This window comes from Mobula hypostoma, chromosome 18 (genome assembly GCF_963921235.1).
Source record: "Mobula hypostoma chromosome 18, sMobHyp1.1, whole genome shotgun sequence".
In the NCBI taxonomy this organism is placed as follows: domain Eukaryota; kingdom Metazoa; phylum Chordata; class Chondrichthyes; order Myliobatiformes; family Myliobatidae; genus Mobula; species Mobula hypostoma.
Genome location: NC_086114.1, coordinates 58,026,572 through 58,054,099, shown reverse-complemented (window position 1 = coordinate 58,054,099; position 27,528 = coordinate 58,026,572). Strand labels below are relative to the sequence as shown.

Below are 27,528 nucleotides of genomic sequence, written 5' to 3'. Positions count from 1 at the left end.
TGGTTCTCCCCTATCCACTCTACTAGTTACATCCTCAAAAAATTCTATGAGATTCGTCAGACATGATTTTCCTTTCACAAATCCATGCTGACTTTGTCCGATCATTTCACCGCTTTCCAAATGTGCTGTTATCACATCCTTGATAACTGACTCCAGCAGTTTCCCCACCACCGACGTTAGGCTAACCGGTCTATAATTCCCCGGTTTCTCTCTCCCTCCTTTTTTAAAAAGTGGAGTTACATTAGCCACCCTCCAATCCTCAGGAACTACTCCGGAATCTAACGAGTTTTGAAAAATTATCACTAATGCATCCATTATTTCTTGGGCTACTTCCTTAAGCACTCTAGGATGCAGACCATCTGGCCCTGGGGATTTATCTGCCTTCAATCCCTTCAATTTACCTAACACCACTTTCCTACTAACATGTATTTCGCTCAGTTCCTCCATCTCACTGGACCCTCTGTCCCCTACTATTTCTGGAAGATTATTTATGTCCTCCTTAGTGAAGACAGAACCAAAGTAATTATTCAATTGGTCTGCCATGTCCTTGCTCCCCACAATCAATTCACCTGTTTCTGTCTGCAGGGGACCTACATTTGTCTTTACCAGTCTTTTCCTTTTTACATATCTATAAAAGCTTTTACAGTCCATTTTTATGTTCCCTGCCAGTTTTCTCTCATAATCTTTTTTCCCCTTCCTAATTAAACCCTTTGTCCTCCTCTGCTGAACTCTGAATTTCTCCCAGTCCTCAGGTGAGCCACTTTCTCTGGCTAATTTGTATGCTTCTTCTTTGGAATTGATACTATCCCTAATTTCTCTTGTCAGCCACGGGTGCACTACCTTCCTTGATTTATTCTTTTGCCAAACTGGGATGAACAATTGTTGTAGTTCATCCATGCAACCTTTAAATGCTTGCCATTGCATATCCACCGTCAATCCTTTGTGTCATTTGCCAGTCTATCTTAGCTAATTCACGTCTCATACCTTCAAAGTTACCCCTCTTTAAGTTCAGAAACTTTGTTTCTGAATTAACTATGTCACTCTCCATCTTAATGAAGAATTCCACCATATTATGGTCACCCTTACCCAAGGGGCCTCTCACGACAAGATTGCTAATTAACCCTTCCTCATTGCTCAAAACCCAGTCCAGAATAGCCTGCTCTCTAGTTGGTTCCTTGACATGTTGGTTGATAAAACCATCCCGCATACATTCCAAGAAATCCTCTTCCTCAGCACCTTTACCAATTTGGTTCACCCAATCTACATGTAGATTGAAGTCACCCATTATAACTGCTGTTCCTTTATTGCACACATTTCTAATTTCCTGTTTAATACCATCTCCGACCTCACTACTACTGTTAGGTGGCCTGTACACAACTCCCACCAGCGTCTTCTGCCCCTTAGTGTTACGCAGCTCTACCCATATCGATTCCACATCTTCCCGGCTTATGTCCTTCCTTTCTATTGCGTTAATCTCTTCTTTAACCAGCAACGGCACCCCACCTCCCCTTCCTTCATGTCTATCCCTCCTGAATATTGAATATCCCTGAACGTTGAGCTCCCATCCCTGGTCACCCTGGAGCCATGTCTCTGTGATCCCAACTATATCATAATCATTAATAACAATCTGCACTTTCAATTCATCCACCTTATTACGAATGCTCCTTCAGGCTTGCTTTTACAACTCTCTTAGCCCTTATACAATTATGCTGAAAAGTGGCCCTTTTTAATGCTTGCCCTGGATTTGTTGGCCTGCCACTTTTACTTCTCTCCTTAGTACTTTTTGCTTCTACCCTCACTTTACACCCCTCTGTCTCTCTGCACTGGTTCCCATCCCCCTGTTGTGAACTCACCTCCTCATGCCTAGCCTCTTTAATTTGATTCCCACCCCCCAACCATTCTAGTTTAAAGTCACCTCAGTGGCCCCCGCTAATCTCCCTGCCAGGATATTGGTCCCCCTAGGATTCAAGTGTAACCCGTCCTTTTTGTACAGGTCACGCCTGCGCCAAAAGAGGTCCCAATGATCCAAAAACTTGAATCCCTGCCCCCTGCTCCAATCCCTCAGCCACGCATTTATTCTCCACCTCATCGCATTCCTACTCTCACTGTCGCGTGGCACAGGCAGTAATCCCGAGATTACTACCTTTGCGGTCCTTTTTCTCAACTCCCTTCCTAGCTCCCTATATTCTCCTTTCAGGACCTCATCCCTTTTCCTACCTATGTCATTGGTACCTATATGTACCACGACCTCTGGCTCCTCACCCTCCCACTTCAGGATATCTTGGGCACGATCAGAAATATCCTGGACCCTGGCACCAGGGAGGCAAACTACCATCTGGGTCTCTGGACTGCGTCCACAGAATCGCCTATCTGACCCCCTTACTATCGAGTCTCCTATCACAACTGCCCTCCTCTTCCTTGCCCTACCCTTCTGAGCTACAGGGCCAGACTCTGTGCCGGAGGCACGGCCACTGTCACTTCCCCCGGGTAAGCTGTCCCCCCCAACAGTACTCAAACAGGAGTACCTGTTGTTAAGGGGCACAGCCACCGGGGTACTCCCTATTACCTGACTTTTCCCCTTCCCCCTCCTAACCGTGACCCACTTGTCTGCCTCCCGTGGCCCCGGCGTGACCACCTGCCTGCAACTCCTCTCTATCACCTCCTCACTCTCCCTGAACAGATGAAGGTCATCGAGCTGCAGCTCCAGTTCCGTAACGCGGTCCCTTAGGAGCTGCATCTCGATGCACTTGGCGCAGATGTAGACGTCCGGGAGGCTTGGAGACTCCAGGGCCTCCCACATCCGACACCGAGAACAGCAAACTGCCCTCACACTCATACTGCCCCTCTCCTCAAATAACAGCAGAAAATGAATGCCAAACCTTCCTCGCCTTGCCCGTTTCCGCCTAAGCCCGTTGAGCCGAAGCCCTTAAGTCTTCACTCTGCTCCCTGCTCACTCCGCCGCCCGCAAACTACGCTGCCCGCTCTATGAGGCTCTGTTCCTTTTAAATCTGCCGCGCTGCACTGCCCGACGTCACACGCCTGCGCAGTCCCGCCTCTCAGAACGCCGTTGGAGAAAAAAATAGTTTTACCCTTGAAAGGGGCACGAGACAGGGTTGTGCATGGTCATCGCTACTCTTCGCATTATATCTGGAACCATTAGCTCAATACATCAGACAAAATGAAGATATCAGGGGAATTACTATTAAAGGGACAGAGCATAAATTGGCCTGTTACGCAGATGACATTTTGATCTATCTAGGGTAACCAACATACTCTTTACCTAAATTGATGCAATCCTTTGAACAATATGGCCAATTATCAGGATACAAGATCAACACAGATAAAACTCAACTACTTTCATCCAACTATAGCCCACCAAGAGAAATTGAAAGTAGATATCCTTGGGCATGGCAAACAGAGTCTGTCAAATATTTGGGCATCATTATGCCAAAAGATTTGGCAAAATGATCAGATTGCAATTATCAGCCTATATATAAAAAAATTAAGGAAGACATAGCCAGATAGAACTTAATTCCTTTTCTTGGTGTCAGTTCATGGATTGAATCTAATAAAATGAATATACTGCCCAGACTACTATATCTCTTTCAGACTCTACGAACAGAGATTAACCAAAATCAATTCGATGAATGGAACAAGATGCTATCAAGATATATATATGGCAAGGTAAAAGGCCTAGAGTTCATCTCAAAACTTTGCAATTAGCCAAGGAAAAGGGGGGATGGGGCCTGCCTTCTCTTAGAGATGATTATTTTGCAGCACAGTTGAGAGCTGTGATATGCTGGTGCAACCCATCATATGACACTCAATGGAAAAACATTGAGGAGAGGATACTTTCCATCCCCATACAGGGAATTTTGGCTGATAACAACCTACAAGGTTACATAAATAATATTGACAACCCATGAGTGAAATGGACTCTTAAAATATGGAAAACTATTATAAAAGAATATAAACTAGAGAGAGACATTGCAATTCTTAAATGGTGTGCATATGACTCGGATTTTATGCCAAATAAACTGGATGCTAGATTTAAGGACTGGACAGCTAAAGGAATAACAGCTATATGCAATATAGTGAAAGAAGGAACACTGTTCAGTTTTGAAATGCTCAAAGAGAAACACTTATTAGAAAAACAAGACTTTTACCGGTATTTACAGATGTGACAGTATGTTAATGTAACCAAGGCAAGTACATGTCTGATAGAGCTATTTAGAAAAGCATATAATTCAGACAACGGTAGTAGAATAATTTCAAGCATGTATAAGGGCTTGTCAAATCTTAAAACACATTCGACTTCATACATTAAAACAAAATGGGAGAAGGAAGGAGGGATAATAATATCTGAAGAAGACTGGACAATAATATGGAGGTATCAATGGAAGTGTACCAGTTCACAGAAATGGAGGGAGTTTGGGTGGAAAAACTTGATAAGACATTTTATTACAGCCTCTCAGAAATCCCATTATGATAGTAACTCCCCCGCTTGCTGGAGAAACTGTGGAAATCAAAATGCAAACCATTATCATATTTTCTGGGAATGCCCCATTATCAAAGACTATTGGAGTGGGATACATAATGCCATAATGGATACTTATAACTGATTTTAACCGATTTTAACTGACATGTGGCTGTTGTGTTTTACTATTTATTGTTATGTTTATTATTTAGTGTTGCATTTGTTATGTTATGATTGCACTGCCCCTGAAAAACGCTGTCTCATTCTGCCCTGCAGAGCTGATGTATGGTTAGAATGACAATAAAGTTTTTTGAATCTTTTGAATCTTGAATCTTGAATCTTACAAGACATCTTTAAATGTGAAATACCCTTAGAGAGTAAGACCATATATTTTGGGTATACACCTCAAGAATGGTTGAAAAGAGATAAATATTTAATGAATATACTGCTGGTGGCTGGTAAAAAGACCCTTACCAGGAAATGGTTATCACAGGAGAGCCCAACTTTAAATGTATGGATGGAAATTACAATGGACATTTACAAAATGGAGAAGATAACAGCATCTGTTAATCACAAGTTGGAACAATTTTATTCATACTAGAAAAAATGGTTTAACTACATAACACCTCATAGGCCTGATTTTATTCTCACAAGTCAATGAATATGTTGTAAAAAAAATCACCCCCTACTCTGTACAAGTTTTCTTCTTTCGATTGTTCTTTCTTTCCTCTCCTTTTTATAAGTGTATACCTCAGATAAATATTATGTGGAGATTTGTGGCAAATATGATTATGTGATATATATGTACAGTGTATGAAATACATCTCGTGGAAATGTTTGTTTGATGATGAAATTCAATAAAAAATAAATTACAAAAAAAAAGAAAAGCCAGAGTTGGCAATGGAGAGTTGGAGATTATTGGGTCGGTATGGTGAAGAAATGAGAAATAGATCACTTTTGACACAGTGCAAATAGAAAATATTAAAACGTAATCTAATTGAGACACAAACTGGGAACCTGTACTGAAAGGTATTTGAAGGATTTAACTCATACCTTGCCATATGAATCAGAATCCAGAGGGAAAAGTGAACTAGCAACGGCCAACAAGAGGTGTCAAAGATAATATTAGGGAAAACAAAAAGGCTAATAATGAGATCATCAATAAACCTGAGAATTAGAAAAACTTCAAGTGTCCTCAACAGGATCAAAGAATTGATCAGGGAAGGTAGCACACAAGTGAGAAAAACAAAACCAGACTCAATGTAAAGTGAAGATTAGCAAAGCTTTACGTGTCTCCTAGTCTATAAGACTGAGACAGCAGGAAAAATATTGGGGAATAATGACACTGGGAGAAAATATTTTTTCTCTGTCTCACAAAAGACAAAATGCCTCCTGGAGGGAGAGGGGAACAACTTGCCTGGAGAGAACTGGAAGCTGAATGAAATCGGCTTTAGTGAGAAAAAGCATTAAAGAAATGAGTGGGACTCAAAGCAAATAAATCCCAAAATGACCTGCATCAAGGTCACGGAAAAATTCCTGTGGAGAAAGTGGACGAACTTGTTGCCATCTTGCAATATTTCAGCAATTCTGTAATGATTTCTACAGATTGGAAGGTAGCAAATGTGATTCCTTTGTCTAAAAACAGAAGGCAGGAAGCAAGATCAAGTAGCGTGTCTATCAAGTAGCGTGACATTAGAAGGAAATACTATAATAAATTATTTCTTATCTGATTTTTTAATATAAAGTAAGTAGCTTACTTCTGAGAATGTTTGCCTCAGTCTGATTTCCCCAGACTCTCCTGTCATCCACCTACATTGTGCCCCAATGCCAAAGAAAATAAGTTGTTGCTTAAAGCTGAGGGAGTCCTTTTTGAGTTGGGAGATTTTGACAGTTAGTTGCTGTGTTAGTCACTGTCCTTTTTGACAGTGTTAATTATGCAAGTTTACCGATGATATTAAATAGGATGCCAGTGTGGTTTGTATCAGTATGCAGATAATCTTCAAAGAGATGTGGTCAGACGAAGTAAAGGCGAGTCTGAAAGGAAGGGCACGAAAAGTTCCAGGTTGAATCCTCAAATTAGGAAACTGGGCCTATGAAATAGATTGAGCAGGCTTGGCCCATACTAAAGTTTATAAAATGAGAAGTGATCTCATTAAAAGGTATAAAATTTGTATTGGGATTAATAGGGAAGATTCAGGGTTATTGTACTCCTTGGATGGCATGGGTGGGGTGGGGTGGGGTGGGGGGTATCCAGAGCCAGGGGTCTTGCTGTCAGAAAAAGAGCTAAGATTGATTCAAGATTGAAATTTCTTCACCCAGAATGTAATGAATCTTTCCAGTTCTCTGTCCAAATGGGCTGTGGAAGTTGGTTTGCCGAATGCATTCCAGGCAATACTTGGCAGATTCTTGAATATGCAAAGGTTCTAGAGATATAGATTAGTGCAGGATAATGATGCACAGGTGAAACTTCCACTTCTGTTACATTCTAGAGGAATTAGTCAATCTCCCATTGTCAGATGGAAAGTCAAGTACAGGAGGGAATAGATGAAAAACAGGGCAGGTTCATAATGTTAAACTGGAAGCTTAAGTAAGTAAATCAGCAGAAATGGATCTGCACTGTAAGTTACTAAAGGAATGGTGGAATTTGAGGAATTGCTAGCTTTAGTCAATTGATCCTAGTGTAATGTGAGACAACTAGAAATACCAATGTTCACAAATGCAAGAGTAAACCAAACGCTAGAAAATGTGGTAGAATTGATAATCCAAGGTAGTTAACGGTTACTTGGGTATGTAGAAACATAGAAAACCTACAGCACAATACAGGCCCTTCAGCCCACAAAACTGTGCCAAGCATGTCCTTACCTTAGAACTACCTAGGCTTACCCATAGCCCTCTATTTTTCAAAGCTCCATGTATCCATCCAGGAGTCTCTTAAAAGACCCAATCGTTTCCACCTCCAGCAGCCCATTCCACACTCTTACCAGTCTCTGCGTAAAAAACTTACCCCTGACATCTCCTCTGTACCTACTTCCAAGCACCTTAAAACTGTGCCCTCTCATGCTAGCCATTTCAGCCCTGGGAAAAAGTCTCTGACTATCCACATGATCAATGCCTCTCATCATCTTATACACCTCTATCAGGTCACCTCTCATCCTCTGTCACTCCAAGGAGAAAAGGACGAGTTCACTCAACCTATTTTCATAAGGCATGCTTCCCAATCCAGGCAACATCCTTGTAAATCTCCTCTGCACCCTTTCTATGGTTTCCACGTCCTTCCTATAGTGAGGCGACTAGAATTGAGCACAGTACTCCAAGTGGGGTCTGACCAGGGTCCTATATAGCTGCAAAATTACCTCTCGGCTCTTAAACTCAATCCCACGATTGATGAAGGCCGATGCACCGTATGCCTTCTTAACCACAGAGTCAAACCCATGGAATAAAATGAGGAATGGCAAGTAAAGTTAGCTAAAGAACAGGAAGCAGAGAATAGTGATTGTTTTGGGCATGGGGGAAGGGATTGGGATGAGGTTATTTTTTTTATTTGGGTTAGTGATGTGGGTATTTGGCATGTAATGTCAATATTTGCAGTTTCACAAAACTTCTGGTAAACAATAAAGAGGATAGCCACAGGCTTCAAAAGGACATGGGCTAGTGGAATGTGTAGACAAACAGCTGATAAAACTTCACATAGAACTGGGGAAAGGGGTCTTATTTGGTAGGAAGAATTAACGGCAGAGTTATCATCTAAATGATGCATTTCTAAAGGGAATGCAGGAGCTGAGAGATCGATTTATAACACTTATAATAGGACAGATTTTCTAAACTATTGAAATGGCATAGATCCTGGACTTTATAAATACAGGTATAGAAAATGACTTGGATGTTGGGGTGGAGATACGTCTCTACCAAATGAGGTGTATGGTGCTCCTTCCCTCCGCTAGCCTACAGGTCACCCTTGGGCAAGGTGTAGCACCTGCGTAGCTCCCCGATCAGGGTCATGTGAAACCACGGGAGCAGATATGGATGAGGACCTGGTGCATATCACAAGTCCTGGTAATGTGACCACTGACACCAGGCAGACGATCTCTGAAGAGTATTTGTAATGGCTGGGGTCACCTGTCTTGTAAAGACACTGCCCAGAAGAAGGCAATGGCAAACCACTTCTGTAGAAAAATTTGCCAAGAGCAATCATGGCCAGAGACCATGAATTGCCACATCATACAACACAATGTCCACTGACGTTGATGATTAGAGAACAACAGAAGAATTTTATCTAATTCTGGACATTATACTTTATGAAAGGAGGTGAAGGTGTTAGAGAAGTACCAAGAAAGTCCAAGGAATTAGGATGGGCTGGGAAAACTATAATTTCTTGTTAGAGCAGTGAAACAGATAAGATAAATTTGAAAGCAGCATGAAAGTCATGAAGAGTTTGGACAAAGCGAATAAAGGAAAACTTTTCAATTGGTTTCGTGGATTTGAATGATTGGCAAAAGGACCGAAGGTGAGATGAGGAAATTGTTTTGTCAGTCAGCAAGTATGGTCTGGAGAAAGTGATGGAAGTAGACTGGATTCTGAAGTAAAGGATTTGCATGACTAGTAGGCAAAAGACAGACTGGATTACTCTGCTATAGTCCCCTTGGATACGATGGACTGACTGATTCACTTCAATTCATTACAGTTTCCATGACAGTATCTGGGTTTGAAAGTGATGTTTAAAAGCAGTACATCTGAAGAGCAGTGTGGGACTGAACTGGATCGTACAGAACTAAGGTGCCATATTTCCATATTTGGAGTGTCACCACAGTAATGTTTATGTACAGTTTCCATTAATTGGAAATCCCTGACTCAAGTGTGTGTGTGTATGTGTGTGTGTGAGTGTGGAGGGTGGGGGCAGGGTAGAAACAAAGTTTTCTATGCAAAGACTTAAATTTCAATATTATAGATAGCATAAATACTGTGCTTACGATTTGCCAGAAATAACCTCAGAAAAAAATTCAGTAGGTAATGCAGCATGTCTGTCTAGTCAAGTGATCTGACTATTTCAGTTTATGTTACTCTGTCATTTTGGTAACTGTGTCAGTCTTGGTCCAGTGACAATAGTTACCTGTGGTAGAAGGTTATAAGTTTGTGACTGTACTACTTCAGAGGCTTGGGTGACAAATAGTTTACGTACTACAGTCTGGGCTGGTGGAGTAGTGCAGTTGCTGTCTTTCAGATGAGATATTAATGGCAAATGGGGATCAAAGGGCCACACAGTAACACAGCTGGCAAAGCTGCAGCCTCAGTTCGAGCGCGCCTAGCTCAATCCTGACCTCTAGTGGTGTTTCTGTGGAGTATGCCCATTCTCCGTGACTGTGCGGGTTTCCTCCCACATTCCCATAAAGGTGTGCGTTAATTAAACACGGTGAAGTGTGGAGGTGGGCAGTAGGGTATGAGGGGAGCTGGGAATGTTTGGAGAAAAGATTATGGGGAAAATGTGTGGGGTTGGCACTAATGCATGCTGGCATAGAGTTAATGAGCTGAACTGGCTTCCAATGACATGTGGAAATATAGAAACCAAGATTCAACGGCACCGTGGAATTTTTCTGTGTATTCCTCACCCAGCATCATAAAATGAATACTGGGTCATTTTCATTTGTAGGATCTTGTAGTGTCCCTATTGGAAACCCATTCAACCTACAACGGTAACTACATTCCAAAATTACTTAAAGTTCAGTATTTTGGGACCTGGAATGACACCACACAAGTCTCTTCCCTTCCCTTCCAGTCAGGAAATGTATTAGGTCAGGGTTGGATTACTATAACCTGGGGCTTGGTACTGTAAGAGCCACTGGGGTGAAATTATGTATAGAGTTGGGTGGTAATATTTTAAAAATCAAAATAAACTTTATTTTGGGGGTGCGATGGGGTCGTTGCCTCTCTGCTGCTTGTGTGTGGGAGGGGGGAGCTGGGAGGGGCTTTGGGGTTCTAACGGTTCACAGTCATTCATTCTTTGGGGCACTCCTCTCTATTTGTGGATGTTTGTGAAGAAAAAGAATTTCAAGATGTATATTGTATATTTCTCTGACATTAAATGTACCTATTGAATATTGAACCTATTGATTAATAGTTTAAAAAATTACAAGAAGAAGCCGTTCAATGCCTTTTCATTCTTTACTTTCATACTCAATGTCAATATTTATTCCTCAACCAGTTCCTATTACTTGGACATTGGAGAATGCTTTTCACAAATTGAGTGCCATATTTCTCAGAATCTGTATGTAATATCCATTGGTTGATTGTAAACACATTGGGATGCCCTGACATTGATGAAGACAGTTTGGAAATACAGGAATAGGGACTAAGTTGCTGAAGGTGGAAATTCGTATTCTACTGATACATGTCAGAGGAGCTGCTTGTGAAATGTCACAGGCTGAGAGGGACAGTGACAAGGTGAAACTGCCATTATAGTTTTGAATAATGTCTTTGGAGGAGTAGTATAATCTGCCTTAAGCATTTACCACTGATAGGTGTTTGGATCCCTTCTGTATTTCATGGGAAGTTCACCTCCCTGGGACTTCTCAATGGAAATAATGTGACTTGTGTTTTACAGTAATTATGATGACACTGTCAACTACATGGAATATTGTTCACATAAATAACTGAAATACCAAATATTTAACAGAAAGCATTTGTATGAAAAAAATCCATAAATTCCCTTATGGTGAATATTATCAATTTTCTCCTCAAACCCACACACAGCCCACCCACCCATTTAACTCTGCTTTAAACACCCCCACGGTGAACATGAATCAGAATTGCCCCAAAATACTTACTCCAGTGGTCCAAGTGAAGCAGTGGTTCATTCATTCCATTACATGAATAACAAATGTGAAGCAGATGAAGACATTCACTCACCATCAATCCTCCCAAGTAGTAATTGCTTCAGTCACATACTGATGCATGTAGAAACTAGGAATTTTATAAAATGTTTTTATAGGTAATAAATTTTATTCCTTTTTCAGTATTAAGCCACTGACTCCTGGTGGCACCTCGAGAATGTGGCTGCATGGTGGGCTCAAGAAAAAGTGGAACATATGCTGTCAGCAATCTCCACTTTTAATGCTGTCAAGTATTAATCTTCCTCTTCATTAAAATGGTCAAAAGTTTAGAACCAGTAAGTTCCACAAGGATAACTTAAGGCATTCACTCACATCACTTAGACTTGAATTTTTCAGGAATAAATTTTATTGTTACAGCTCTGTGACTTTATTGTATACTAGACAACGGGGTGACCCGTTGGGGCACCCTTTGAGAGAAGGGTAGTGTAGTCTGATGTGACCAGAATGAACATTAAATTTTCCTAAATGCTTTGCTTTGGAAACTGAAGTAGAAAACCTCAGTTTATTAAAGAAGAACGATGCGTAGCAAAGCAAATATAGCTCCTCCTTGTTTAACGGACACTTTTGATGGCATAATTTCCAGTTTATCTGACACCCTTGTGCCTCTTGTTGTCATTCTGGAGACGTGCAGTCTCTTCATCCCCCGTTTCTTCATCTCTTCTGCTGTTTGTTCTTTGTCTCTGATGCTGGTGATGTGCATTTCTCAACTCGTTTGTCTCTTCCTCTCCCCTCCTTCTGTGCCTGTTTCTGTCATTCTGGAGACATGCAGCCCTTTCATCCTCCATCTCTTCTGCCGTTTGTTGTTTCTGATCCTGGAGACGTGCATTCCTCTCCTCCTCTGTTTCTTTTTCTCTCATCATTTTTGTCCTAACTCTTTGATCCTGGAGCTGTGCAGCCTTGGCCTCATCCAATTCTTGTTCTCTCCCTTTCCTTGCCGCTTCCCAACGCCATTTGGCATAATCTCTTGACCATAATGTCCCCCTTCACCTTCCACGTGGCATAATTAGGCTGACCATTTTTTTCACCCTAATGCTGGATAGAAGATACGAAGTAGTAACACTAAAGGATGCTGATTATTCTTTATGATGTGGTTGGCACTCTCCTAAATGGACGTGATACTGTCATTGCTGTCCTTTGACTGCAGCAAAGGGTTTTATGGGTGTCTCGAAGTACGTCATTACAATAAGATTTAATTATCTCTTATTGATGGGTGGCAGTTAGATCTGTCCCAATCCGGCACATGCTGATGGTGATTAGCAGAATGTGACCCCTCGAAATAGATCTGCCCTGCCCTGCCCTTTTGCTCCAGTAGGTGTCGCTGCTGAGACGGGACGATTTCCATGATGGCCGATAGGGTGTCTGGTGAAGGCGAGCCTGTTGATTCTTGTGAAAGAGCAATTTTATACGAATATATGACCCTGAACTTTGCTTGCATTATGTAAGTTAGCGCATTTTAATTCGATTTAGCCAAAAAAAGTGCCGCTGTAATGTACCATTTATCCTAATTGAAGGTCCCAAACAGACAGGGCAGGGTAGTTTTAGTAGTATATAGATAGAAAACTGGAGTGTGAGTAAGCAAGATCAAAATAAAATCTGTTGTGGCAAGAGGGCAAAGGGCACCTGAGGGAAGTATTCCAGGCACCTTGAAACCTTCATCGGCATTCCTCTTTGCCTGTCTTGTTGAGTATTTCTGGCAGGTTCCTTGGCAGTATGCTTCCGGGAATGGAGGACGTTAATTACAAGGAGACATTTGATCAACTGGGATTCTACCTGGAGCGCAAGAAGCTGATGAATTATTATATATGATATAATCTGAGAGGCAAGTTTTTCCACAGCATGGTTTGAAACAAGAGGAGGTGGCACAGGCAGGTAGAATCACAGCATTTGGAAAAGTATTTGGGCAAGTACATGGATGGGAAGGGATGAGTGTCATTGGTCAAGTGCAGGGAAATTGGATTAGTACAGATAGGAATCTCATTCAGTGTGAAGGAATCAGAATGAAGGGCCTGTTCTTATGCTGTATCACTCTGACTCTACCACCACACCCTGACCTGCTGGATATGTCCCAGAGACCCGTCACTTAGTGACATTGACATTCCTGCTTTTGTGTTCTGAATTTATGTTCTGTTGTTCATGTTCTCTCTCACTGCCACTATCAACCTGTCCACCAGATGGCCTCATCTACAGCTTATCCCCATAGCAACCAAGGATCTATTCAAAGAGATTTCTCTTTGCCTCATCCATCCCTTTGACACCCCCCCCCCTCTCCTCCACCGCTACTTTAAAACCAATTTCATGCCAATGTTTACAACTGATTGTTTGGTGCTCAGTTGAACGGGTTAGTCAGGCACACGGTGGAGTGTTATTGCAAAGTGTCTCAATGGGACAAATGACTTGAGTAAATAGAAGCTGATTTATCAACACCATCCGTGGGGAACTTGTATTTGTAGTGTTTCCTGTTGAAATTTTAATTCACCTATACGACAAATGAATGGGTCAAAAATAGCAGGGGCAAGTGTTTGGTCTGAATGTTTCTTGTTCTGGTGGTAGTTGTTAAAACGTACATATCAACCCACTGTATAACAGGCAGATCAAACTAGCAAAACTAGTTAATATATGGTTGCTTCAGCCATATGCTAGTCCACCATATGATCTGAACACTTAGCCAGTACTTACAACACACTTGCTGTACACTTTGCTTAAATCCAGAAAGTAGAATTAATCAGTCCTGAAGAAGGGTCTCGATCCAAAACGTCGACTGTTTATTCATTTCCATAGATGCGGCCTAACCAGCTAAGTTCCTCCACCATTTTGTGTGTATTGGATAGAATTGATTTGCCTTAAACAAGCTTCAATTACTACTTGCAATAATTAACTGAAACTTGTCAGAAAAGAAAAACATGAAATCAAAAAGGGTAGATGCTGAAAATCAGAACCAAACAGAAAGCAGTAGAAACACAGATTCGGCAGAATCTCTGGAAAGTGTGTCTCAGGTCAAAGACCATACTGTAAGCTGAACTGTAAAAGAGAAAACAAATTAAATTTAAGATGCAAGGAAGCTGGGGATGGATGGATAGAACCTAAGCAACGGTTCTGACAGAGAAAGACTAAAGGTGCCAATGTGAGTTGAGTTTTTGTTGAGCTGTCTTGTTAATCAAGGGGAGGAAGTCAGGGGGATGGGGGAGACGGGGATGGGGGAGACGGGGATAGTAGGGGAGAGGAAAACAAATGGATGTATAAAAACTTCAAAATGCAGATCAGAGCCATTGCTGAACCTGAAAGCTGCGAATTTCAGGAAATGTCCCGAACAGCAGGCAATATCTGTGGAGAAAGGAACTAACAGTTACTTTTGCAGGGCAAAGTGAATTATCAGAAATTGACAAATTCAATATTGAATCTTGATGGCTGCAAGACCCAAATTGTAGGCGATGCTTTGGGGAATTGCTGAAACAGAAAAACATGGACCATGGTGAATGAGTTGTTATTCAGGCAATGCATTCTGTACAGATAAGGGTTAAGGCCATTGATCTTTACTAAAGACCTACAATTAGGGGTGCAAGCCACAATTTTAGAACTTTCAGATGACAGAATACTGTGAACTGCAGAGAACAGTGATAGATTGCTGCAGAATATAAACAGGTTGGAGGAATGGGCAGGTATGTGACAAATGAAGATTAATGACGAGAAATGTGAGGTGATGTATTTTGGTAGGAAGAATGAGTAGAGCCTCATACAATACTGAATACAACATACTGTTGTAACTAGGATGTAGAAACAGAGGGATCTGGAGAGATAGGTGCACAAATTACTGAATGCAGAAAACAGGTTAATAAAGGCATACACAATTCTAGCCTTGATCAAGAGCATAAAGGCAGTGAAGTCATTGCAGAACATTAATAACACATTGGTCCAATCTCAACTGAACTTCATCTATTTCTGATCATCTATTTTATAGGAAGGATGTGAGGGTCTTAGATTATGTCCAGGAATGAGGAATTCCAGTTAGGGGGGTTGGGATTGTTTTCTTTACACGAGGCTGGGGAGATTCGATACATATAAAATAACTGCAGATCTGGACAGTGAACGGTGGAGGCTATTCAACTGTTCAATGAAGAGGTTGAGGGTAAGAATCACATGGAAACAAAATAGAGGGGAAGAAAATCAAGAGTTACAGGGGGAAATATTTTACATCGTTTGCATTTGGAATCCAAAATACTCAGCCAGACAGTGTAGTGGAGGCATATTCTGTTGTGGCCTTCTTGGCAAGGAATAATTTGAAAGACTACAGAAAAGGGGCTGAGATGGAAGGAACAAATTGCTCTGGAAAAGAGCCAGCACAGACACTGTAGGTCAAATGGCCTCTTTCTGTGGTGTAGACAGTGTTTTATGGTTTTGAGAACAAGGAAAACAAGGGGGAAAAAAAACAGAAAGCCAGTACAAGTCAATAATCACAATGGGTGATTGAGCATTGGAGAAGTAAAAAAAATACAGGCAGTATTTTGACTGAACACGTTTTTAGTAGCTGGAAGAATACTGGAACAGTTAAGTTTGAAGGTAACAGATATGGAGCAGGGGAATGCTGATGATTGAGTGAATACATTGGCAGTAGCTCATCTCATGGTCAAACAGAACATAATAATTGTGAAAAGTCTGGCTCAACTTCAGATGGCTATAAAGAGACAAGTGGCCTGGAACACAGTCTATGACAAGGACCAAAGCTAATTGTTTCAGAGACCCCTTGTCAAGATGCTGAAGTCCAGAAAGAAAAGTTCTGTCGCAGCTTTAATCCTACTACTGATGATTAAATCCATTTCCCCTGGTTTTTGACTTCTCTACTAATTGCAGCATTTTCTAAACTCTGAAAATTTCTAAAGGCACTTAATGGTAGTAAAATAATTTTAATTTTCAGAATAGTAAAGCTTCACAAGAAAACAGACAAAACAAAATTGTGATCTTCCTTTAACATGTCGAGAATAATTGCAATGAATCATTTAACTGTCACAAAAATAAAAGTTACCATTCTGTGTACAACATTACTTCTATATCTCGCTTTCTTTAGGTGCTGGTTATACAGGTATATAACATATATAGATACATAAGACTCAGAACTGTGCATATGGAAAGAATCCACAATAACTCAGCTGCCAGAGCCCCGTCACTCAAGATATATCAAAATGGCTACTATTGTTAACCCATTATGTGTGATCATTCTAAACTAAAGAAACCGTGAGGATCATATTTCAAGTCAGAGAACTGTATAGTACTGTATAACCGTATAGCTCAACTCTTTAAGGACAACAAGGAACAAAGTGCACTCAAGGGGTTCTGTGATGCAGTTGCATTCTTCCAACCTTGCATTCAAATAGACATTGATGGGTATGAGCAAATGAAGCTTCAAAACAAAAATAATTTAAAACAACCTTCGTCCAGTCTCACTCACAGTAAAGTTCATGAAACAATCACTTCATTTTGAAACATAACCTTATTTCACCAAAGCATATACCTTCCTCCATGTCAATCTAAAACATGGCACATTGGGCCATTACTCAGGGTTGAGCAATAACCACAGTGAAACTGAAATAATGGCAAGATCCTTCGTCCAGCCAAGTTTACAGAAGTTCAGGGCTTAGTTACTCACTGTCACAGAAACACACAATTCCAGTCCCCTACACATTTTCATGTCATTGGAAGATAGATTATTAATTACTAGTTACCATTTAAGTCCTTAAAATACATCAAATTCAGGTTCTATCATCTGAGGAGACTATTTTCCATAGATTGTATCAGGAGATTCACACATGCAAATGACATTTTGTACAAAATAAGCAAAAAAAAAACCCAGAGTAATTCAAGTTCCTAATAAAGTTGAGTGGGCTAATTGCTATTCCTTATCACTGTACAGTAAGTTCATTCTGAATGTAAACATATAATCATACTTCGGCTGAATATCCTTATTGGAAACAAAGCTTAAACCAAGATTTATTTACCAGATTTTCAATACATAATGTTGTAGTGAAATGATAGTCTCAGCAAGGATGACTAAAATAAATCAAAGAGCCCAGATTCCCTTTTCTCGTCATTTAAAGGGACATCACATCATGTTGAGAGATTTTAAGGAACTCCTCTCTCCCAAACATTTTGTTTTTGGTTAAGGAAGCCTGCTTCCCAAAATATTGACATGCAAAACACAAAGAACTACAGATGAAAGTCACACTGAACAAGATTTCCAAATAACACTTGCTTCAGAACTTTAAGATTGGTCCCATGAGTGAATAACTAAAACAAACATTTCTTTGCAATCACAAAGAGCACAGAACTAGCACAGTGTTTTAAGTGCGTACCTGACACATTTGCACCATGAGTTTGATACAGTCTTTCAATGTGCGGAATTAAAGAGAAATATGCCCAGCATATTTCTTCATGACCATCAACATGATTAAACTTTAGAAGAAACACTCATCAGTCTTTTAAATTTGAAAGAGCAACTACCTCCAAATAACATTCAATGGAAAGTGGAGTCCTGATAAATGGCTAAAGAAATGGGAGCCAAAAGGAGGGTTTGCTTAAAAGATCGGATGAGAAACATTTTCTCTGCATTTTCTTGCAAAGCTGCCCATCTTCTGGCCCAGCTGAAAACCAGAGAACCTTTTTTTATATATATATAATTAACAGCAGCAGACAGATTTAGCTGCTGAGTAACCTTGGGACTCAAACATGACAAATCTAGATGGAAAGCAAGCTTTTCTCGTGTTCCTAGTTCCTCAACTAGTCCCGAGTTCTTATGGTGAGCCTGAATGTGCAACTAGGTGTCCTCATCATCATCACTGATGACATCTCTCCTGTCGGGTGTTGCAGTTTCACGTTCCCGGAGAAAATCCTGGCGGATTACTTCCAATTCACTCAACTCCAGGCGTACTTTCTCCAAGTGGAAAGCTCGGCGACCCTGGATCAGGCGCATTGGAAAGGGATTCATGTCCGCAAATGCAATGCAGATAAGTTTTCTAGAAAACAAAACAGTTATACTGGTAATAAATGCAATGAAAATAAATCTGGTAGTTTTTCTTCCCTTTGTCCCACTGCTCTCATCAGCTCATTGAAAATTACACACAATAGTTTAACTTCATCACAATTGTGCAACTAATACATAAAGGAGGGGATAAAGAGCCCGAACATGCAATGGCATCTGTTCACAAAACAGATTGTACCAGAAAGAACTTGCAAGTTAGGAACAGGTGGTTCCTCAAGCTGCATCTCCATTTATTAAGATCATGGCTGATCTGATTTTAATTTCAATTCTAAATTCCTATCAACCCCAATAACATTCACTCCCTTACTTTTCAAATATCTAGCTACCTCTGCCTTAAAAATGCTGTCTCCTCTCCCACCACTCTTTGAGGAAAAGAGTTCCAAAGACTCTAAGCCCAAGAGAAACAAAAAAGGTCCCCTCATCTCACTTAAATAGTAACCCATTATTTTTAGAGTTTACCCACAAGAAGAGATATCCTTTCCACATCCTTGTCCAGACCAATCAATATGTTTCAGTTGACTATAAACACCAGTGGAAATGAGTCTCATCAGCCCCATCTTTCCTCAATCAACCCACACATCAGTCTCTTAACCAGCAATTATCTTCCTTGATCTTATAGCTATGACTCAATAGATAGCATTCTCAACCTCAGTGGGGAACATGCGACTTCAATTCCCTCTTGAGAAATGGATGCAAAAAAATCTAGACTTAATGTAGCACCAATGGAGTGCTGCACTGTCAAAGTTGTGTGTGTTCATGAAACTGTAAAGCAAGGTTTTGGCTGCTTTCTCTGAGATTTAGCAGAAGCTGTGACAGTACTTAAAAGATAAACAAGAGTCCTCTGACTGCCATGCCATCACTGTGGCCACTATTTGTTCCATAGCTGACTTCACTGGTCATTATCACTGCTGTTTGGAAGAGCCTGCTGTGCAATTTGTTTGCTACATTATTTTCTTTATCACAGTGACAACATAAATTCTTCCATTGGTCGCTGATGTCTCAAAGATTGAAAGGTTTTCATAAACACAAGACTTTCTTCTTTTACAACAGAGGGAAATTGAAATAGTAGGGCACTTAATTCTTTACACTTTTTTCATTATTGAGATCACACCCAATCTGTCAACTAAAATAGTATGTATTTTTCGTGCGCATGCGCCGGTCGTGCATGCAGCCGGTTACAGTTGCTCCGCAGTTTCTTACTTTTAAACTTTTCAACTTAGTTATTTGTTGTATTTCTTTTTCTCACGGTAACATGTTGAAGCTGCACCCTCTCTAACATGCTGGTGGAGAGAGCTTTACTTGTATTTTTAGTGCTGGAATTAGTTACATTTGGACACGTCTCGTTAGCGTGGCAGCAGGATGGCCGCATTGTGTATTCCAGGGACCAATTGATTACGCTCATGTCCGCCGGTTTAGCCAACAGAGCAGCGGATATACCGGCTGAAATCTGGAGGAAAACACACAGAGGATGCAGAGGGGGATCAAAAAGGCGAGGGAAGAGGACCGGGTTGAGACAACAGAGGCTTCTGGTAAAGAGAAGTTATAAGCCGTGTCTCCCCTCTCTTATCATGGGAAATGTGAGCTCGCTGGGGAATAAAATGGACGAACTGACTGCGCTTGTCAGGAGCCAGAGAACATTTCGGGAGAGCAGTGTCATGTGCTTCACTGAGACGTGGCTGCACAAGGACATACCCGATCAAAGCGTTTCCATAGAGGGCTTCCAGACCGTTCGAGCTGACTGGAATTGCACTGAGAGCGGTAAACGTAAATGAGGGGGGCTTGCGGTTCTGGTAAATAACAGATGGTGCAATCCTGGGCATATTACGATCAAGGAACGGGTCTGTAGCCCGGATATTGAACTTATTGCTGTTGGACTCTGGCCATATTATTTGCCAAGGGAAATCTCACATGCAATTGTGGTTGTTGTGTACATCCCTCCCTCTGCCAACCCGACGTCGGTGTGTAACATCATTTACACCGTCATAGCCAGACTACAAACCCAGCACCCGAGTGCCCTCATTACCATCTCGGGTGACTTCAACCAGGTTACCATGGCTAGAACACTGCCCAACTTCACGCAGTATGTGAGCTGTACAACCAGAGAGGAGAGGACTCTGGATTTGATGTACACTAACGTTAAGGATTCATGCAGCTCCTTCAGCTCCTCTCCCCTCCCCCCACTGGGAAGGTCAGATCACAACCCGGTGCATCTAAAACCCTGCTACGTGCCTCTGGTGAAAAGTAAACCTGCAACCTCGAAGACAGTGAGGAAATGGTTGGAGGAGGCTTATGAGGCGCTCCAGGGTTGTTTTGAGGTGACAGACTGGCAGGCACTCTGTGAGCCACAAGGAGAGGATATTGATGGGCTCACAGAGTGCATCACTGATTACATCAACTTCTGTGTGGACTGTAATGTTCCGACAAGAACAGTCCTTTGTTATTCAAATAACAAGCCATGGGTGACAAAGGACATTAAGAACATCCTGAACGCTAAAAAGAGGGCGTTTAGAGCTGGAAATAGGGAGGAGCTGAGGGAAATACAGAGGAACCTGAAAGCCAGGATCAGGGAGGCTAAAGACAGGTACAGGAGGAAGCCTGAGTGGAAACTCCAGCAGAACAACATGAGAGAGGTCTGGAGGGGAACGAGGACCATCACTGGGTTCCGGCAAACTAGCAACAGAGGAGCGGAAGGCAGTGTGGACAGGGCCAATGAACTTAATCTGTTCTTTAACAGATTTGACATTGTGGCCCCTGCCCATCCCACACATGAGCCATCTGTTGTCGGCCCCCAACCAACACATATTCCACTCTCCCCTCCTACCTCTCCTCACAGTCCCCCACCCTGCTCTCATGACTATACCACTTCCCCACACGAAACCACCACAGTGGGCTTCACAGCTCTACAGGTGAGAAGACAGCTGAAACGTCTCAACCCAAGCAAGGCTGCAGGACCAGATGGTGTCAGTACCAGGGTGCTCAAAGCCTGTGCCCCTCAGCTATGTGGAGTACTTCGCCATGTATTCAACCTGAGCCTGAGGCTCCGGAGGGGTCCTGTATTGTGGAAGACATCCTGCCTCGTCTCTGTGCCGAAGACGCCGCGCCCCAGCGGCCTCAATGACTACAGACCGGTGGCATTGACCTCCCACATCATGAAGACCCTGGAGAGACTTGTTCTGGAGCTGCTCCAACCTATGGTCAAGCCACACTTAGATCCCCTCCAGTTCGCCTACCAGCCCCGACTAGGAGTTGAGGATGCCATCGTCTTTCTGCTGAACCGTGTCTACGCCTAACTGGACAAGCCAGCGAGCACTGTGAGGGTCATGTTTTTTGACTTCTCCAGTGCGTTCAACACCATCTGCCCTGCTCTGCTGGGGGAGAAGCTGACAGCGATGCAGGTGGATGCTTTCCTGGTATCATGGATTCTTGATTACCTGACTGGCAGACCACAGTACGTGTGCTTGCAACACTGTGTGTCCAACAGAGTGATCAGCAGCACTGGGGCTCCACAGAGGACTGTCTTGTCTCCCTTTCTCTTCACCATTTACACCTCAGACTTCAACTACTGCACAGAGTCTTGTCATCTTCAGAAGTTTTCGGATGACTCTGCCATAGTTGGATGCATCAGCAAGGGAGATGAGGCTGAGTACAGGCCTACAGTAGGAAACTTTGTCACATGGTGTGAGCAGAATTATCTGCAGCTTAATGTGAAAAAGACTAAGGAGCTGGTGGTAGACCTGAGGCGAGCTAAGGTACTGGTGACCTCTGTTTCCATCCAGGGGGTCAGTGTGGACATGGTGGAGGATTACAAATACCTGGGGATACGAATTGACAATAAGCTGGACTGGTCAAAGAACACTGAGGCTGTCTACAAGAAGGGCCAGAGCCGTCTCTATTTCCTGAAGAGACTGAGGTCCTTTAACATCTGCCGGACGATGCTGAGGATGTTCTACGAGTCTGTGGTGGCCAGTGCTATCATGTTTGCTGTTGTGTGCTGGGGCAGCAGGCTGAGGGTGGCAGACACCAACAGAATCAACAAAGTCATTCGTAAGGCCAGTGATGTTGTGGGGATGGAACTGGACTCTCTGACGGTGGTGTCTGAAAAGAGGATGCTGGCTAAGTTGCATGCCATCTTGGTCAATGTCTCCCATCCACTACATAATGTACTGGGTGGGCACAGGAGTACATTCAGCCAGAGACTCATTCCATCGAGATGCAACACTGAGCGTCATAGGAAGTCATTCCTGCCTGTGGCCATCAAACTTTACAACTCCTCCCTTGGAGGGTCAGACACCCTGAGCCAATAGGCTGGACCTGGACTTATTTCATAATTTACTAGCATAATTTACATATTACTATTTAACTATTTATGGTTCTATTACTATTTATTATTTATGGAGCAACTGTAATGAAAACCAATTTCCCCCGGGATCAATAAAGTATGACTATGACTTATCATTTCCTTTATACATGGTCATCCTCATCCAAATTAATTATGAAAGAATTCCAAGCTTGTGTATACCTACTAGTTCCCTTTAAATTTTTGAACAGGTTACTCAATAGTCTTCTACCTTCCAGGTAATACTAACTAAAATAATTTAGCATTTTCTAGATCTATCCTGAAATTCCTCCAAGGTCAAAATGACCTTGAATTAAATGGCTATAACTATTTAAACTATTTATACTAACTAGGGCTTTGTGTGGTCAGAGTGAAATGTTTGCCCAAACATATTAGGAATCCTCTAGCATTTTCTGTCAGATTTCAGATCTGCCATATTTTGCTTTTGAATGAAATTCAATCCGCTGTTTGGAATTCTTCTGTAGTTGGAGGGTTTTAAAATCAGCTATATTTGTTATCACCCAGGGCCTTTTATTCTCTCAGATTTTTCCTTTCTAGATTTTCTATAAAATATATCCATTCCATCCACCCCTTCTCTTGTTTATTTTCTTCAACTCAGTCACAAGAGTCTGTGCAATCTCAGCTTGTCCTTCAATGAAGTACACCTCTTGCACACCTGTACTCTCAGATCTTGTTCCAATTTTCAACAGCAGCAGGCTTTCCTTAGTTTCTAATCTAACAAATTTAAACCTTGTACTACAAGTAGAGTCACTGAGCATAAAGAGAGTCCATGCCAATCACCAAGCACCTATGTACAATAACTCCATTTCATTCTCTCCACATTCCCTTCAGCTTCCCCTCACCTACATACCTGGAGGAATTTACCATCACCAATCAACCTACTAACCTGTAGGTCTTTGGACATGGAGAAAAAATTAGAACACCCTGAGGAAATCCACATGGTCAAAGGGAGAAAATGTAATCTCCACCAGGCCCAGGAGCCAGAGACAAACTACAGGAAAAGCTTGACGAAAAACTTCTTCACACAGAGAGTGGATGAGGAAAAACAACTTCTTCACACAGAGAGTGGTGAATCTGTGGAATTCTCTGCCACAGCAAACAGTTGAGGCCAGTTCATTGGCTATATTTAAGAGGGAGTTAGATATGGCCCTGGTGGCTAAAGGGATCAGGGGGTATGGAGAGAAGGCAGGTACAGGGTTCTGAGTTGGATGATCAGCCATGATCGTAATGAATGGTGGTGCAGGCTCGAAGGGCCGAATGGCCTACTCCTGCACCTATTTTCTATGTTTCTATTACAGAGCCAACAGGGTGCTGGGTTTGTTAAAGTAAGAAAATGAAACTGAAAAATTAAATAACTTGTAGTTAAATCAGATCAGTCTCTCTTTATAAACAGATAGATATTCAGGAAAAGATGGATCTAAAATGGAAAGGTATGAAATTGTTCAGCTCAGGAGACCGTCATAGGGCTTACCGTGCATCAAGAATAGTGCGAGTGAAGTATCTCAGATACTTGAATATGGACATATAATCCTGAAGCTTTAGAAACTCATCCTCCTTAAATTTGAAGACTGCAAGTGCATATCGAAATATAACCTGTGCACGACACAGAAAAACGGCAACTATTAAAATGGTAATTTGTGTTGCTGATGTTAAACACTGCAAGCAAAATTGAAATGACAGGAGTTTCTAAATTGGGTTTTAAAAAAAGTCAATGAAATAAGAAATTATGATGTGTACTAGGCATCAATATTTCCCTTGTGTCAAATAGATTCCAATGAAAAATGCAAACTCCTTACTGTGACATTACTACAAAGGTTCCCATTACAAAGAGGTGAATTTTTTTTTTACTGTACCTTTGGACCTTCATACAGGAACGAATCCCAGATACGGAACAGAATGTCACTGACAACACTGTCCACAAATACCACAAGGAACCAGTTAAATGTGATGAGTGAAAAATCCACCTTGTATTGTTCAAAGTGTGCATGTAACCGTGGTAATTTCTCACTCAGCAAGTCCTTGAACACCCGCTGGTCAACCTGATATAAAGAAAGTAACATCATGGAGTATTAATGTTAAAATGAAGCACCTTTCACATCCTGGGAGCATGCAAAAAAAGTTAGCAAGTTTCTAATGAAGTGCTGTTAATTAATACACAATAAAGGGCTACAGTGAGGGCAATGGCCAGGGCATGGAAGGAATCATTGCTGTTCAGATATTGCTATGGGATATTTTCATACAACTGCATAGGCAGATGAGAACTTTATCTGAAACACTAAACTAAGACAATTTATTTCAGAATGTTGGGATTATTTGGAATTCTCTACCAGAAGATTGTGGGTGTCCAGTTATATTCATTCTAGATGTTTGAGCCTTGAGAAGATCAGGGAATATAAAACTGATGAACTTCAGAATATAGAAGAATCATGCCATGACGGGTATATACACAGTTAACAGTATATCTTCTTCACCTGTTTAATAGACTGTCACACAGAGCTTCATCTAACTTAACTTAACCATGATGTGGAGGAAACCAAGTACATGTTAAAGCATTTAAATGATCCACATGCAGACTGTGCTGTAAACATTGACTTGTTTTGTATCTGATATGTAGGGTTTGTGTTTCCCTTCCCATACATAACTCAATCCTAAAGATCAGTCTTGTGCCTCCTGCTTCTTGGCATGAACTGAATAGATATTGTATGTAACAATCTGATCACAGCACCACACTGATTTAGCACATCAGTTTCAGAGTCTAGTGGGGCCATCCCCTTCATCAAACCAGCATCACACAGCAGAGCTTGCATGTGGAATTTGAGACTTTATTGTCTCTGAGCCCCCTAAACCTGTGTATGGAAAACACATGCCTGTACTATCAAACTTCTTGGTATTCACATGCAGTGCTATCAAAATTCTTCATGTAAGCACAGCACTATTGTGAATGTCATTACTGCTGGTAACTGCTCTGCATATTTCCAGTAAACAGGATAGCTAATTTGTTTTCAACCTCAACCCAGCTCTCATCCTAAAAGAATCTCAGATCACCTTTCATACTCACTGCTGTGTATAATATTGGAGAAACCCCTTACTAACTTGTTTAGCTTTGATATGTTTTCACAGTTCTAGCTTGGTTTATCTCTTTCAGGTATTAATAAATGTCCAGTCTCTTCAATTAGCAGAACAATTACATAAATGCATGATGTTCCTCTTGAGAATTCTAGACAATACAAACAGGGGGGTTGAGAAAAGCTTCATCTTTTCTCACTACTGCACCACCTACAGAATTAAATCAAACTCAAGCAGGAGTTTATTGTTGTAGTTGAATTAAGAAGAAACAAACATACAATTATCTTACCTGTGACCCAAGCAGGTTCTTTGTGTAATAGTCTGGAGTCATAAAACACTCAGTAATGGCAACAAGGCACCAAAACGCTTCCTCTTGTTCCAGGTATAGAAGTGCTATCGCAGCCAACCTACATGGAAGGTTTCATATATCTTAATGCAAGCTCATTACTTCTTCACCCTTGCCAGGAAGTTGCGTTTGACAAAAACAATTACATTCCCTATGCACTGACTTCAGGTTCATTAAACCATCCAGACCTGTAATCTCAGTGCTATTGAAAACTTAATTACCCACAAATAAACATATATCTAATCCCAGTGGCACTGTAATCAAACTTTCATAACTTGGTGCATTCACTTGTGGAAATGTATAAAAGCAAACCAAATCCAACATCAGATACTCCGTACTTACTCAAGGATTGTCACATTATTTTTTTGTGTGAAAGCTTCAATTAATACACAATAGTAGATGTTCATTTCCCAATTATACCACCAATTTATTGATAAACTTGTACAGCACAAGAGGCAACCCCCACTAATCTTGCCTGTGAAAGAACTTTAGAGATATCCAGTTAGTTAAAGTTCAATCCAGCTAATTTCTTCACCAAGGACAGTGTACCCTACCATGGCACTAATCTTGTGAATGTTTTGTTGCATTCCTTTATTTAGGTAGGGAGACAAGACCCATATGTAATTTCCTAGAGGCAGACATCTTTATTCTTGTACTCAGATCTTACTGCAATCTAGAACCTATAGGGTGTTGATGGGAATGTGGGGATGTAACTGTTGCCATGAGCTCAGTAGGCTAAAAGACTGCCTTCATGTTGTGACCGTGACTCATTTATGGTTCACTGTCTCCAGGGAAGGATGAGTGATCTGCAAGTTAGTATTTACTGATCTAGCTGCTCTGTTTTCTTTTTCTGTTAAACACTTACTTGCACCACGTGGAAAGTAGAGTTTGGGTCCTGAAAATATATTTTTCAATCACATTTTCCATCTCCAACCCACCAAAGCTAAGCCTCCAGATGGAGGTAGTGCTTTCAAGTGAAATTACAACTCCCCTAATCTCCAGATGTGTCATAAACATCAAATGATTGGCCCTTCCTCAACATAATACTGACAGCACTGCCCTGTCAGGTGTTAGAAAAAGGAGGAAAGTGTGAAGAGAGCTCACACTGGCAACTTCATAAAATCTGATCCCTGCTACTTACAGAACTTGATTATATTTCAGCCGTATGTGACCACACAACTCAACTTCAGAGGAAATTTGGTAGAACAAATTTGATAAGAGATCGTTTGTTCTCTCTCTTGACGGCAAGGGAGAGTTTGCTGCCAATTTTTGAGTCAGGGAACTCAAAATAAAAAGCAACGCTTCAGATTGACCGTAACATCGAAATAGCGACTGTTGTCTCTCCTCTCATTGTGGAAGGAGTGATATCGG

At 41.4% G+C, this 27,528-nt stretch overlaps 1 protein-coding gene across 1 annotated transcript in view; it reads right to left on the bottom strand.

The window, feature by feature from the left end:
- Positions 1-16,227: 16,227 nt before the first annotated feature.
- The window catches only part of tbc1d2b (TBC1 domain family, member 2B), a 115,334-nt gene continuing 104,033 nt past the window's right edge, over positions 16,228-27,528 (bottom strand). Inside the window, exons 10-13 of the mRNA XM_063070945.1 lie at positions 26,101-26,218; positions 24,599-24,784; positions 24,217-24,338; positions 16,228-18,362 (exon numbers count right to left, since the gene is read on the bottom strand). Coding sequence (XP_062927015.1) covers positions 18,164-18,362; positions 24,217-24,338; positions 24,599-24,784; positions 26,101-26,218 — 625 coding nt within the window. The 3' untranslated portion in view covers positions 16,228-18,163. The remainder of the gene's footprint in view (positions 18,363-24,216; positions 24,339-24,598; positions 24,785-26,100; positions 26,219-27,528) is intronic.